Source organism: Mesoplodon mirus, assembly GCF_964341445.2.
Source record: "Mesoplodon mirus genome assembly, chromosome: 15".
Classification (NCBI taxonomy): Eukaryota; Metazoa; Chordata; class Mammalia; order Artiodactyla; family Ziphiidae; genus Mesoplodon; species Mesoplodon mirus.
Genome location: NC_138991.1, coordinates 83,936,001 through 83,948,452, shown reverse-complemented (window position 1 = coordinate 83,948,452; position 12,452 = coordinate 83,936,001). Strand labels below are relative to the sequence as shown.

The window sequence follows — 12,452 nt, the reverse complement described above, 5'->3', positions numbered from 1 at the left end:
CAATGGGTGGCCCACTTCCTCCACCAGCTGCTCTGGGGCCGCATGGTGAGGGGTCAGGTCCCTCAGTGCCTGGAGAGGGAGGGGCCCGAGCACTTTAGACACCACGACACCGCGTTCATTTACGGTGTCCTTTCTTGGCAAGCTCCCCTCGGAGATCGGCATGGATGTGACACTCCCTGGAAATGTGTGTCCCATGAAGGACAAGCCTCCTCCTCACCCCCTCTCAAGCTCAGGATCGGGTCCCATTGGTCTGTGAGAGCCTGCGTCATGGTCTTGGGCCGGCTTGGCCCCCAGGCCTTGCACATTACCATGCTCTTCTGTATTCTCCACTGCAAGGATACACACCATCCCCTTGAGGCTGCGTAGACCCTCCTGGGTGGGAGACGGGGTGTAGACCTCTCCTGCGTGGGAGACGGGGTGTAGACCTCTTCTGGGGTGGGAGTGCTGTGTAGACCCTCCTGAGTGGGAAATGGAGTGTAGACCTCTCCTGAAGCAAGAGTGCAATGTAGACCCTCCTGGGTGGGAAGTGGAGTGTAGACCTCTCCTGAGTGGGAGATGGAGTGTAGACCTCTCCTGGAGCACGAGTGCAGTGTAGACCCTCCTGGGTGGGAAGTGGAGTGTAGACCCTCCTGGGGTGGGAGTGCTGGTGCAAGCTCAGCCCGGGTCTCTTGGGGCGAGGTCTGGGGGGTGGTCTGGGGGGTCCGTGCACGGCTTGTGTGGAGTGTAGGAGGTCTGGGGTGGGGGAAGCGGGAGGAGACAGTTGACCTGCACCATCCCACCGCGGGCGGCCAGTGCTGGTTCCCTTCCTGGCCCTGCCTGTTCCCCGCTCAGCCCTGCTGCCCACGGCTGCCCTCCCGCGTAGCTCCCCCCGTCCGCGACCGCCCCCCGTGTCCACGACCCCCCTGAGCTCCCCCCAGCCCCCCAGCCGCCTGGCTGATGCCTCGCTGTCCATCCGTCTGTCCGCAGGGCACCGAGTCCGAGTCCGAGGACGCGCTCCCCCAGCACTCCTTCGTCAACCACTACCTGAGCGACCCCACCTACTACAACTCGTGGAAGCGGCGGGCGGGCGCGGCCCCGCACAGGTACGAGGCGGTGGCGGGGGCCGAGGCCGGGCCGGCCCCACGCGCGGTGGTCACCACGCAGAGCGCTGTGTTCGCGCCCGCCCCCCACGGCGCCCGGACTCCGCTCACCGGCTTCTCGTCCTTCGTGTGAGCGGCGCCGACCCCGCGGCGACCCTTGTTAAGACAATCAGCTCCGGGAACTGGGCTCCAGCTTGGGTTTAAGAGGATCTGACGCCTGATGATTGATTTTACCCACTTGTGAACGCGAGATTTCAATTAGGAAAGTTTTTTTTTTACTGGCTTTTTGTAACATCGCTGCAGGAAGCGGGTTTCTTTGTTTTTCTTTTCTTTTTACGAGAAGGTGTGTTTCACTGGTGCAAGGGCTTGTCACCCCGACCTGGGAAGACCTGAGCCCTCGGGTCCCGGGCTTCTCCATCCTGCGCCGACTAGGAAGGCTGGTGGGGAGGGAGGGGGGTCCAGGGAGGCCGCGCCTCTTGCAGGCCGCTCCCTTCTCTTCTCTAACCCCTGCCCGAGAACCAGCGGCCCACCTGGGGCTCCATCCCACCGTCTCCGTCTCCGGCGTGCGAAGAGCATGTGTGTGACCCAGGCTCAGGGCCTCCGGACCCAAGGGCGGCCATCTCTGAAATGTCCTCACTCGGCAGTTTGTAGGCGAGGAATCGGCTTTAAGGTTCCCGGCCGCGGGGCCACAGATTCCAAGGTTCCGTTCGGCGTCCTTCCAGGGGTGAAATATTCGGGGCTCCCCGTACCTTTCTTCCTTTCGACCGCGCAGCGCAGGAGCGGGAAGCACCCCTGCGGGGAGCCACCGCCGTGGCCCTCGGCAAGCCCGCTCCTCCCCTGACCGCACAGCACACAGCCAGCCCGCCAAGCCGAGCGAACGAGGCAGCGGCTGCAGAATCGCTCGCTGTGTAAGAGGTGTGCATTGTTAACCAGAGTATTTTTAAAATCTTTTTATCTTTTTTTAAAATACGTCATATGAAATGAATGAGTCTCAGCTGTCTCCAGGTGCCTTTTTATTAATTGTTTAGCTTTGTACATGGGAAAGACGAAGAGCGACAGTGTCTCCAAGTATAGCAAAACGGCTCTGAGAAGACGGGGTCCCCAGCCCCTCTGCCCGCCCCCGTGCCTGCCAGGCCCTGCCATGCGCGTGGCCCGCGGCTTTCCTTGCAGCGCGCACGGCCTGGGGCCTCCGGGTTCCCGCCGCTGCCGTGACTGGTGTGGCTGTCCCTTTCCCGACCCCAGGCCAGCTCTTAGCCTTAATGGGTTTTCTGGAAACCGTTTTTTACTTTAACTGTTACTGTTTTGTTTTCGTTTTTTAGCTACATGGAAATAGCGTGAACTATTTTGAAACTCCAAACCGTACCTCTGCCTCTAGCCCATCACATCATTTTTTGCAAAAGGTGTGTGAGGTACAGGGGGTCAAGCCGTGGTCCCAGGGCCAGATGTTCCCGGAATGCTGCTGCTGTCAGTGGGGTGTGCCCCGCCCCCCCGGGGGGGGGCACTGCAGAAGGACCCCGCCGGCTGCCCGGTCAGCCAGAGCCTGTCCACACCCCCCAGGGCACAGGACGGGCCTGCAGGTCCCCAAGGGGGAAGGGCTGGGCCAGCCACCCACGCCAAGGGGAGCCAGTCTCGTGGCCACCTGCGTGTCACGTGGTCTGCGGGGTCCCTTCCTCCCACGCCTCCTCCGGGCAGAGGGCTGTCTTAACCCTCTGATTTCAGAGTTGCTGGGTGCGGTCTCCCCAGGAGACCAAAGAGAGTTTTGTGTTGCTGAAAAAAGGCCTCTTCTGTTTGAGAGTTTTGTGTTGGGTAAAAAAAAACCTTTCAGCTTCTCTAAAAGTAGAGGTAGGAGGTGTGGAAAGGTTCCTTTCTCTCTCTCCTCCTCCTCCTTCCTTCTCTCTTTCCTCCCTCCCTACCTCCCTCCGTTCCTTCCTTCCTTCCTTCCTTTTCCGTGTAGAGGGGAAACGTTCTAAACCAAAAATCCTAGACGCTCTGCCCAAAGCCTCTCCTGCATGAGAATCGCTCCCTGGACAGGACCCACCCAGGGCACAGGGCCAGCCACCTCGGTCCTCTCGGTCCCGGACGGGGAAGTGGACAGGAAGCCCCAAGGCTGCAGCTCGAGTTTCTCGGAAGACCAGCGATCGACGGAGAACGTGGACGAACGCCGCCTTCCGCGCTCTGGCCTCTACGCCGTCCGCCCGTTGCTTCATACACGGGAAAATGCTGGCACGTCCTAGCGTGGGGACGGCTTGCGTTGAGGCGTGTTTCGGGCTTTTGGGCTTTTGTGACAACAGGACGCCTTTTCCCCAGGCTCATTATACTTCATGTGTTTTCTCTGCTCTGAGCGAACTTCTTTGGGACGGAACAGGCGGTCCGAGGCGGCGATGGGCGTTGGCGTCCGCGCTCCGCCCAGTGGCACCGGCGCTGTGGGCCGTGGGAGCTACTGGACCAGAGGAAGAGTGGGGTGTCTCGGGTTAGATGTCAGCCTCCAGGTAGTGTGGGCGTTGAGAAGCGTCGATTCCTAACGTCTCGTCTTTGGGGAGGAACAAAGAAAATCACAGGATAGGAAGATGGATACTGGATTTTAATCTCGGCTCTGAAAAACAGGACGAGCACCGTTTCTCTAACCGAGGCCAGGAGGAGGGTCCCGTCGCCTTCTGAGCCATGATGCCCTTCCGGTGTCTCGCGCTCAGCTGTCGCGGAGTCCCCCGTTAAAGGCCCCGTGATGGGCAGGCGAGCTGCCCCTTCCGTGTGAGGACCCGCAGCTAAGCAGCCGCAGGGATGGGTTTGTGCGGGTTCCCGTCCCCACTGGGGCCTCCGGGCACAGGTTTCCAGGCCAGTGAGCGGCCGGGCGGGGCTGTGGGCAGTCCCTGTGGTTAGCGGGCCGCGTGGGGCACATCTCCTTGACTGCACCTCCTCCTCCGAATAAATCGGTCCAAACCAAGGCCTCCCCTTCCCGGCCATGCTTTCAAGGAGCGCTCGGTAAATGTCGCGGAAGAGACGTGATGTGGGACAGCTCCGGCGGAGACCGCGGAGGGTGGCGCGCGCTCCGTAAACCCCTGCGACGCTGTGCCTGCCCTGGACCGCGACGGGACTGAAGCATGGTGTTTGCGTAATGTTTCTAAGGCTTTGTAGCATGGTTTTCAGTTTTACGAATTCCTGGCACACTAGTCCTTGTCCCAGTGAGCGGTCATATCCACGTATCCAGATGCGGCTCTTTGATTCAGCATCCCTGTAGCGGGGACCCTCTGAAAGGTGGGAGCACGTAGAAATCCAGGAACTGAGCTGGTCTGCTGTGCGTGCCTCATTTCCTGTCAGCCTCGCCTGCTGGTTTATCGGGGGCTTAGGTCAGTCCTGAAGTCTTCCCGGCAATTTTCTGGACTTGTGCAGAAAACTAGATCTCCTTTAAAAAAAAAAAAATTGTAGGAAGACAGGGAGGTGCTATGGGTACAATTTTTAATAAAAGCATCATTTTGTTCCTTATGCGCCTGTGATTTTCTTCAGCAAGTGTTGATGAAGTGACTCATGAATTCTAGGGCTGTAGGATCGAAGACTGAAACGTCAGCCCAGTGCTGTGCTGGCCCCTCCTGGAAATGCAGGTGTGGACGCACAGCGGAGGTGAGGTCAGAGGGGTTCAGTTTTAGATCTCCCAGGGAGAGGCACGCCGGGGGAGCAGCCCGGCCGGGTGGCCAGGGTCCTGAGGCGAGCAGCCTGGGGCCCGCACACCCAGGCGTGGCCAGCAGCCATCCTCAGTACAGCCCCCCACCGCCCGGAGTACCCCACAAAGACTCCACAGGTGCCTGGAGGGGAGACTGCTCTTTGCCAAACTTAGCCTTGACTGGGGGGAGACTGCCCCCTCCGATGGACCCTCCCCTCCCCTCTCCATGAAGACCCAGAAGGTTCCGGGAGCCTGAGGCCCTTCCCGCTCCTTCCAGCTGGGCCCGTGTGCCCTGGGGCCAAGTTGCCATGGGTGCCAGGGTCCACCAGGAGGGGCTCGGCTTTGCCCTCAGCCTCAGCTCCTCCCAGCCTCAGAGCGCGGCTCTCCACATGGTGCTTAAAAATCCCAGTGCCCGGCCACACCCAGGCCCAGGAAGACAGAACCTCTGGGGCTTGGGCCCAGGCATCCAATTCTCGGGGGAAAAGCTGCCCAAGTGATTCCAGGTGCCACCAATGCGCTGCGAGGACAGGGCCCGGGGGCTGGGTTGAAGGAGGGAGAAGGGGGCCTGTGCTTCCGACTTGGCCCTTTTGCTCCAGAAGCAAACACTGACAAGCCAGAGGTGAGAACATTTCATTTTCTCTCTTTTCCCCACATTGTCTGCCTACATTCCGCCCCCATAAATATGCACTTAAGGTCAGCCCACGTTCCAGTATTTTGAACACCGCAGCTGCCGTGTGAAGGGTACCGTTGCCGGGTGGCGCAGTGTGCTCTGCTTTCGTCCATCCGCAGGGTCCACCATGCCCCGTGGGTCTGTCAGGGTCCCATTTTGCAGGCGAGGAAACATGCCCAGGGTCAAGCCATTTGCCCCAGGTGGACATGGGGCAGAGGCAGGGTCCAGACCAAACAGTCAGGGGCTGCAGAGCAGGCAGAACCACTGCACGGCCTGCCTTCCCAGAGGCCATCTGCCTTCCCTAAGCTTTCCTCCCGTCAGGGACAGCTGGCCTCGGGAAGGCAGGGGCCCCTGCACACAGCGCAGGGTCCAGCGTGGGGACCACACCTGCGCAAAAAGGCACCTGGAGCTCAGAATTTATTCCCCCCCCCATGGTTCTCTCCTTTGTTAGTAAAGAGAAAACGCAGGAGTTCACTTGCACAATCTGGCCTGTTCCAGGCAAAGCGTGGCCGTTGTTACTGTTACCGTTGTTATTACTGAAAAGTTAATGTAAAAACTTTAGAAATGCAGCCAGTGATCACAGAGAAAAGAAATCTCCATTACCTTGTGGATGACAGTTAGATGGACCTCCCCAAGAAGGAAAAATGACTCGGTGGGGGGGGCCCTCACTGCACCCAGCCGGCTGGGGAGCAGTGGCGCCCCAGCTGTGGTCTCCAGAGCTCAGTGTGACCTCTCCATGCCCTGCAGGAGGGGAGGGAGCCATCACCTTGATGCCTGCACCTTCCTGGGAGAAGCACGTTGTTCCCGGGCTTTTTTTTTTTTTTTTTTTTTTTTTTGCTGTATGCGGGCCTCTCACTGCTGTGGCCTCTCCCGTTGCGGAGCACAGGCTCCGGACACACAGGCTCCGCGGCCATGGCTCGCGGGCCCAGCCGCTCCGCGGCATGTGGGATCTTCCGGGATCGGGGCACGAACCCGTGTCCCCTGCATCGGCAGGCGGACTCTCAACCACTGCGCCACCAGGGAAGCCCTGTTCCCGGGCTTTGAGTCCCGCGGAGCCCAGCCCAGACTGTGGAAGGTGGGCGTCATGGGCTGGTGGGCCCTGCGTCTCCACGAGGTCAGATTTCTTCTGGAAGGAGCTGGGGGTCTGGGTCCTCTCCTCCACAGAGAGCCCAGTCCACGAGCAGGTGAAGACCCGGGCATTGCCCTCAGCAGGGCACCTCTGAGACGAGCTGGGCCCCCAGGGCAAGCTCGGGGGTGAGGGGGCCCTAGAATGTGTCCCTCCTGCCCCACGCACCCTCGCTGCTCCTGGGGCGTTGCCTGTCCCCCGAGTGATACTGTTGGGGCAGGACGACCTCCCAGGAGACAGGTGAGCCAAGCGAGGCTGAGGGGGCAGGTGCCCCTCCTGGGAATGAGGCCCCCAAGTGGGGGAGGAAGCAGAGGCGCCTCTGAGGGTCCTCCCGGCTACAAGAGCAGCCTTGCTTCCTGCCAATTCCAGGGCTCCCAACAGCCTCTCAGTAGGTTCCCCTGTTTAACTGAGCTGGAGACCACTCCCCTGCTGGCAGCTGGAGGGGTCCTGGTCCCCAGGCCGAGCTCTGGGCATCTGTAAGGCCACCCCGGGGGCTCCGGCAGCAACGCCTGGGGGCCCTCAGCCCCAGGAGAGCAGTCACATCCTCGGCTGCCTGGGCTCAGGAGCAAATCCAGAACGACCTGGGTTCCAGCTGGGACAAAGGGACGGTCCACATTATAGACAGGATGCACCAAGCGGGCAAGGGCTAGAGCACAGCTAGCTGTGGATGTCGCCTTACGTGTGTTTTCCACAAAACAAGGCATTTCTGGGGGGGAGAAAACACTCTGTGAAAATCATGAACTATATTTTATCTTTTTTTTTGATTGATTGATGTTCTTTACTTTTTTTTTTTTTCTTTTTCTTTTTCTTTTTTTGCGGTACATGGGCCTCTCACTGTTGTGGCCTCTCCCATTGCGGAGCACAGGCTCCGGACACGCAGGCTCAGAGGCCATGGCTCACGGGCCCAGCCGCTCCGCGGCATGTGGGATCCTCCCGGACCGGGGCACGAACCCGCGTCCCCTGCATCGGCAGGCAGGCTCGCAACCACTGCGCCACCAGGGAAGCCCTTTACTTTTTTTTTTTACATTCCTTTTTTTATAATATTCTTTTCCATTATGGTGTATCAAATACTGAATACTGATACTGAATATAGTTTTCTGGGCTATATAGTAGGACCTTGTCGGTTATCCATTCGATATATAAAAGCTTACATCTGCTCATCCCAACCTCCCACTCCATCCCTCCCCCAAACCTCTCCCCCTTGACAACCACCAGGCTGTTCTCTATGTCCGTGATTCTGTTTCTGTTTCATAGATAGGTTCATTTGTGTCGTATTGTAGATTCCACATATAAGTGATATTATATGGTGTTTGTCTTTCTCTGTCTGACTTACTTCACTTAGTATGATCATCTCTAGTTGCATCCATGTTGCTGTGAATGGCATTATTTCATTCTTTTTTATGGCTGAGTAGTATTCCATCGCATATATGTACCACATCTTCCTTATCCGTTCCTCTGTCGATGGACATTTAGGTTGCTTCCATGTCTTGGCTATTGTGAATAGGGCTGCTGTGAACATAGAGGTGCATGTCTCTTTTGAATTAGAGTTTTGTCTGGATATATGCCCAGGAGTGGGATTGCTGGATCATACGGTAGCTCTGTTTTTAGTTTTCATGAACTATTTTTAAATGGCCCCACCCGAAGTGTCCTCTAAGTCAGCATCGCTGTGCCCACCCACGCAGAACATCAGGTAAATGGTAACAGGGACCAGTTGCCCCCTGTGTACACGCACCCCTTCCTCCACCAGAGCTGAACCCTTCTCCCAGGACAGAGGCAGTGATTCTCTCTGCCTCCACCAGTGATGATCTCCCAGAGCACCCGCCTGTGGGCACCGGAGACCCCCCAGCACCAAGAACAGGCAGAGCGACGGGGGGCTCTGAGGTTGGTGACGAGGCCTCCCCGGACGTCCCGGGAGAAAACTGAAGTTTGACACGGTTGTTGCCAATTTCTGTGACATTGGCACATAAGTTTTAGAGGTTTAGTTTTGTCATGAAGTGAAACCATTTTCAGATACTTTATTTGGGAGCCGCAGCAGCTTTTGCAAACCTTCTGATCAACTGGCCTGTTTTCCGAACACGATCGGTTCGCCAGACGCCTATTTTAAAATGATTTGAACATGTCCATGGCTTTGCTTGTACAAGAAGGACCTTAGGGTTTGCCAAAATCTCTTTCCCTTTAATAGCTGGAGTCAGTTAACAGCCAGCATGGGCGAAAATTCCAAGCTGTTCATTTTGGGCTCTGCAGTCTTAAAAATGTCCTGCTTCTCCTCAGATAAGACAATATTCCACAGTCATTAAGCAAATAACGACATTATGGGGTTGAATCTAATCCAGACTCAAATAGTTTAATTAAAAAATGCATATTTCTAAGGCATCCTGAAAATGTTTCTGTGGGATTCTCCAACCAGCGAACAGCATAATTGGCCTGCTGACTTGGGGGTCCAGACAGCCCCATGGGGCCCCCAAAGGGAGCCCAAGAAGAAACCCGATGGAGCCCCGGAGTCTGTGGGGGACATTCCTGTGCCCCTCTTGGTCTTCAGGGACATTTTTTTGAGAACGTCGAGGGCAGGAAGACTGGGGACTTGCAGCTCCAGAGATGAGGGGTGACAGAAACCAGACAGAAACCCAGCAAGCCCTCCAGGGGCATCTGTGATGGAGAAAGGGGCCCACACAGCCTCCTGGGGACCCCAGCGAGGGGGGCCTCGTCTGCATCTCAGGGAGCCCCCCTTTCGTCATCCACCTTGGTGGCGCCCACTCACCCAAGCAGGAAATGAATCCTGCTGCATCCACACACTGGAGCCTACGCAGCTGTTTCAACAAGATGAAATTACACACACAGGTGCAAAGCAATCTCGAAGTTATACCATGCCGTGCAAAAATAAATATGCTCCCACTTGTGTGTGTGTGTGTTTGCACACGTGCAGACGTGCACATACGCCGGCGCAGAATGTGGAGAGACTGTCTGCGGAAAGATGGACAGGAACTTGGTAACAGTTACCTCTAGAGAGGGGACGAAAACGGGGGGAACCAGGGTGGAGTGCGACTAACCTTGGCACCCTCCGTATTTTTCACCAGGTACATATATTATCTTTTCATGTAAAAAAGAGAACAATGGACGGGCTTCCCTGGTGACGCAGTGGTTGAGAGTCCGCCTGCTGATGCAGGGGACACGGGTTCGTTCCCCGGTCCAGGAAGATCCCACATGCCGCGGAGCAGCTGGGCCCGTGAGCCATGGCCGCTGAGCCTGTGCGTCCGTAGCCTGTGCTCCGCAACGGGAGAGGCCACAACAGTGAGAGGCCCACATACCGCAAAATAAATAAATAAATAAATAAAAGTGAAGTGTGTAGGCTGCTCGGTGGTGATAAGCAGAGAAATAGAAGGAGAGCGGGAGAGGGGAGATGGGGGCCGGCAGGGGCAGTTGTCACTTTAACTAAGGATGGTGAGTGTAGGCCTCAGTGAAAGAGTGGTTTCCCACCAACAATTTGAAGGAGCTAAGCCTGCTATTATTTGAGGGAAAGTAAATGAATCTGCTACATAGATACAGCCTTCCAAAATACAGAGTTCAGGAAAAAAGAGTTCAGGGGAAAAGATAAATAAGGCTCTTTAGAGAAATCCTTTGAAAATCCAGGGCATAGTTCATTGTGCTATTTGGTTCGTACAACAAACCCTCCCTGAGAATTTAAGAGACAGAGGTTTCTTCCAGGAAGAATGGAACACAGGCTGGACCACTGCCCAGTGGGGTCAGGGTGGTCCCAGGAGTATGCAGACAAGATAGCAGCCACAGGCCACATGCTGCCCACTGCCACTGAATGTTTTTCTAAGGGCTTTATTGAGAAATAATTCACGTGGGTTTAAAGTGTGGAAGTCAGCGATTCTGACTCGTCCCTTTACAGAGCCACAACTATCACCTTATTCAAATTTTAGAACATTTGCCTCATCCCCAAAGGAAATCTCATGCCATTAGCAGTCAGCCGCCATTTTCCCTGAGCCTGCCCCCCTCCCAGCCTGGGCCACCACAAATCTATTTTCTGTCTCAAATTTGCCTGTTCTGGACATTTCATATAAATGAAATCATACCATACGTGGAATTTTGTGACCAATTTCTTTTGCTGAGCGTGATGTTTTCAGGATCCCATGCTATAGCACGTATTAGTACTTCATTCCCTTTCTTTGGCCAAATAATATTCCACTGTATGGATATCCACATTTTGTTTATCCACTCAGCAGTTAAGGGACAATTGGATTGTTTTGGGTTTTGTCCATTATGAATAATGCTGCTCTGACCATTTGTTTGCAAGGCTTTGTGTGGACATAGGCTTTCACTTCTTTTGAGTATATACCTAGAGATAGAATTGCTAGGTGATATGGTACCTCTACATTTAACATTTTGAGGAAATGCCAGACTGTTTTCCAATGTGGCTGCACCATTTTACATTCCCGTCACCAAAATATGAGGGTTCCAATTTCTCTACATCTTTGTCAACACTTACGATTGTATGTCTTTTTTATTCTGGCCATCTTAATGGGTATAACGTGGTATCTTGTGGTTTTAATTTACATTTCTCTAAAGACTGGTGGTTGAACACCTTTTCGTGTGCTTGTTAGACATTCATACATCTTCTTTTGAGAAATGGTTATTGAGATACTTTGCCCAACTTTAAATTCAGCAATTTCTCCTTTTATCACTGAGTTTTAAGGGTTCTTCATGTTTTCTGGATACAAGTCCCTTATTAGATATAGGATTTGTAAATATTTTCTCCCACTCTGGGGTTGTATTTTCACTTTCTTGATGGTGTCCTTTGAAGCACAAACATTTTTAGTTTTGATAAAGTCCAATTACCTGTCTTCCCTTTATCATTTGTGGTTTTGGTGTCATATATAAGAACTCGTTGCCCAGGGACTTCCCTGGTGGCGCAGGGGTTAAGAACCTGCCTGCCAACGCAAGGGACACGGGTTCGAGCCCTGGTCCGGGAATATCCCACATGCCACGGAGCAGCTAAGCCCGTGTGCCACAATTACTGAGCCTGTGCTCTAGAGCCTGCGAGTCACAACTGCCGAGCCCGCACGCCACAGGTACTGAAGCCCATGCGCCTAGAGCCCATGCTCCACAACAAGAGAAGCCACCGCAGTGAGAAACCCATGCACCGCAACGAAGAGTAGCCCCCGCTACCGCAACTAGAGAAAGCCCACACACAGCAACGAAGACCCGATGCAGCCAAAAATAAATAAATGAATTAAAAAATTTTAAAAAAAACCTCCTTGCCCAGCCCCAGATCACAAAGTTTCTGAGAAAGAGTAAACAGGAAGAGCCAGTTTAGGTGTCTTCAAGACATTATATAGCTGCAGTAATCAAGATGGCATGCTACCCTGGTGGTCCAGTGGTCAGGACTCTGCACTCTCACTGCCGAGGACCCAGATTCAATCCCTGGTTAGGGAACTAAGATCCTGCAAGCTACACAGGCATGGCCAAAAAAAGACAGTGTACTATTGACAGAGGTTTAGATACATAGATTCGTGGCACCAAATAAAGAACCCATAAATAGCTCCACATTTGTGTGGCCAACTGATTTTTGACAAAGTGCAAAAGCAATTCAATGGAAAAAGGAAATTCTTTTCAAGAAATGGTGCTGGAGCCATTAGACATCCACACGCCAAAATGAACTTCAACCTCCCTCATCCCCACTCTCGCCTTCCTCCCCTCCCTGGGGGTGTCCCCTTGGCATCAGCATGGGTCTTAAAAAGTTAAACATACACCTACAGTGTAATTTAGCTCTTACACTCGAGGTATTTACCCCAGAGAAATGGAAGGTGGTGTCTATACAAAGACTTACATATAAATGTTAATCATGGCTTTATTTGCAATTGCCAAAGTAGGAAACAACCTGAATGTCCATCGCCGGTGAATTGATAAAGCAAATTATGG

At 54.5% G+C, this 12,452-nt stretch overlaps 1 protein-coding gene across 1 annotated transcript in view; it reads left to right on the top strand.

Annotated features, from left to right (window-relative positions):
* SDK1 (sidekick cell adhesion molecule 1) overlaps positions 1 to 1,361 on the top strand; it is a gene marked incomplete at its 5' end in the record, with an annotated part of 846,211 nt that extends 844,850 nt beyond the window's left edge. The window contains one exon of the mRNA XM_082645911.1: positions 967 to 1,361. Within this exon, the coding sequence (XP_082502037.1) occupies positions 967 to 1,212 (246 nt within the window). The 3' untranslated portion in view covers positions 1,213 to 1,361. The remainder of the gene's footprint in view (positions 1 to 966) is intronic.
* Positions 1,362 to 12,452: the final 11,091 nt, after the last annotated feature.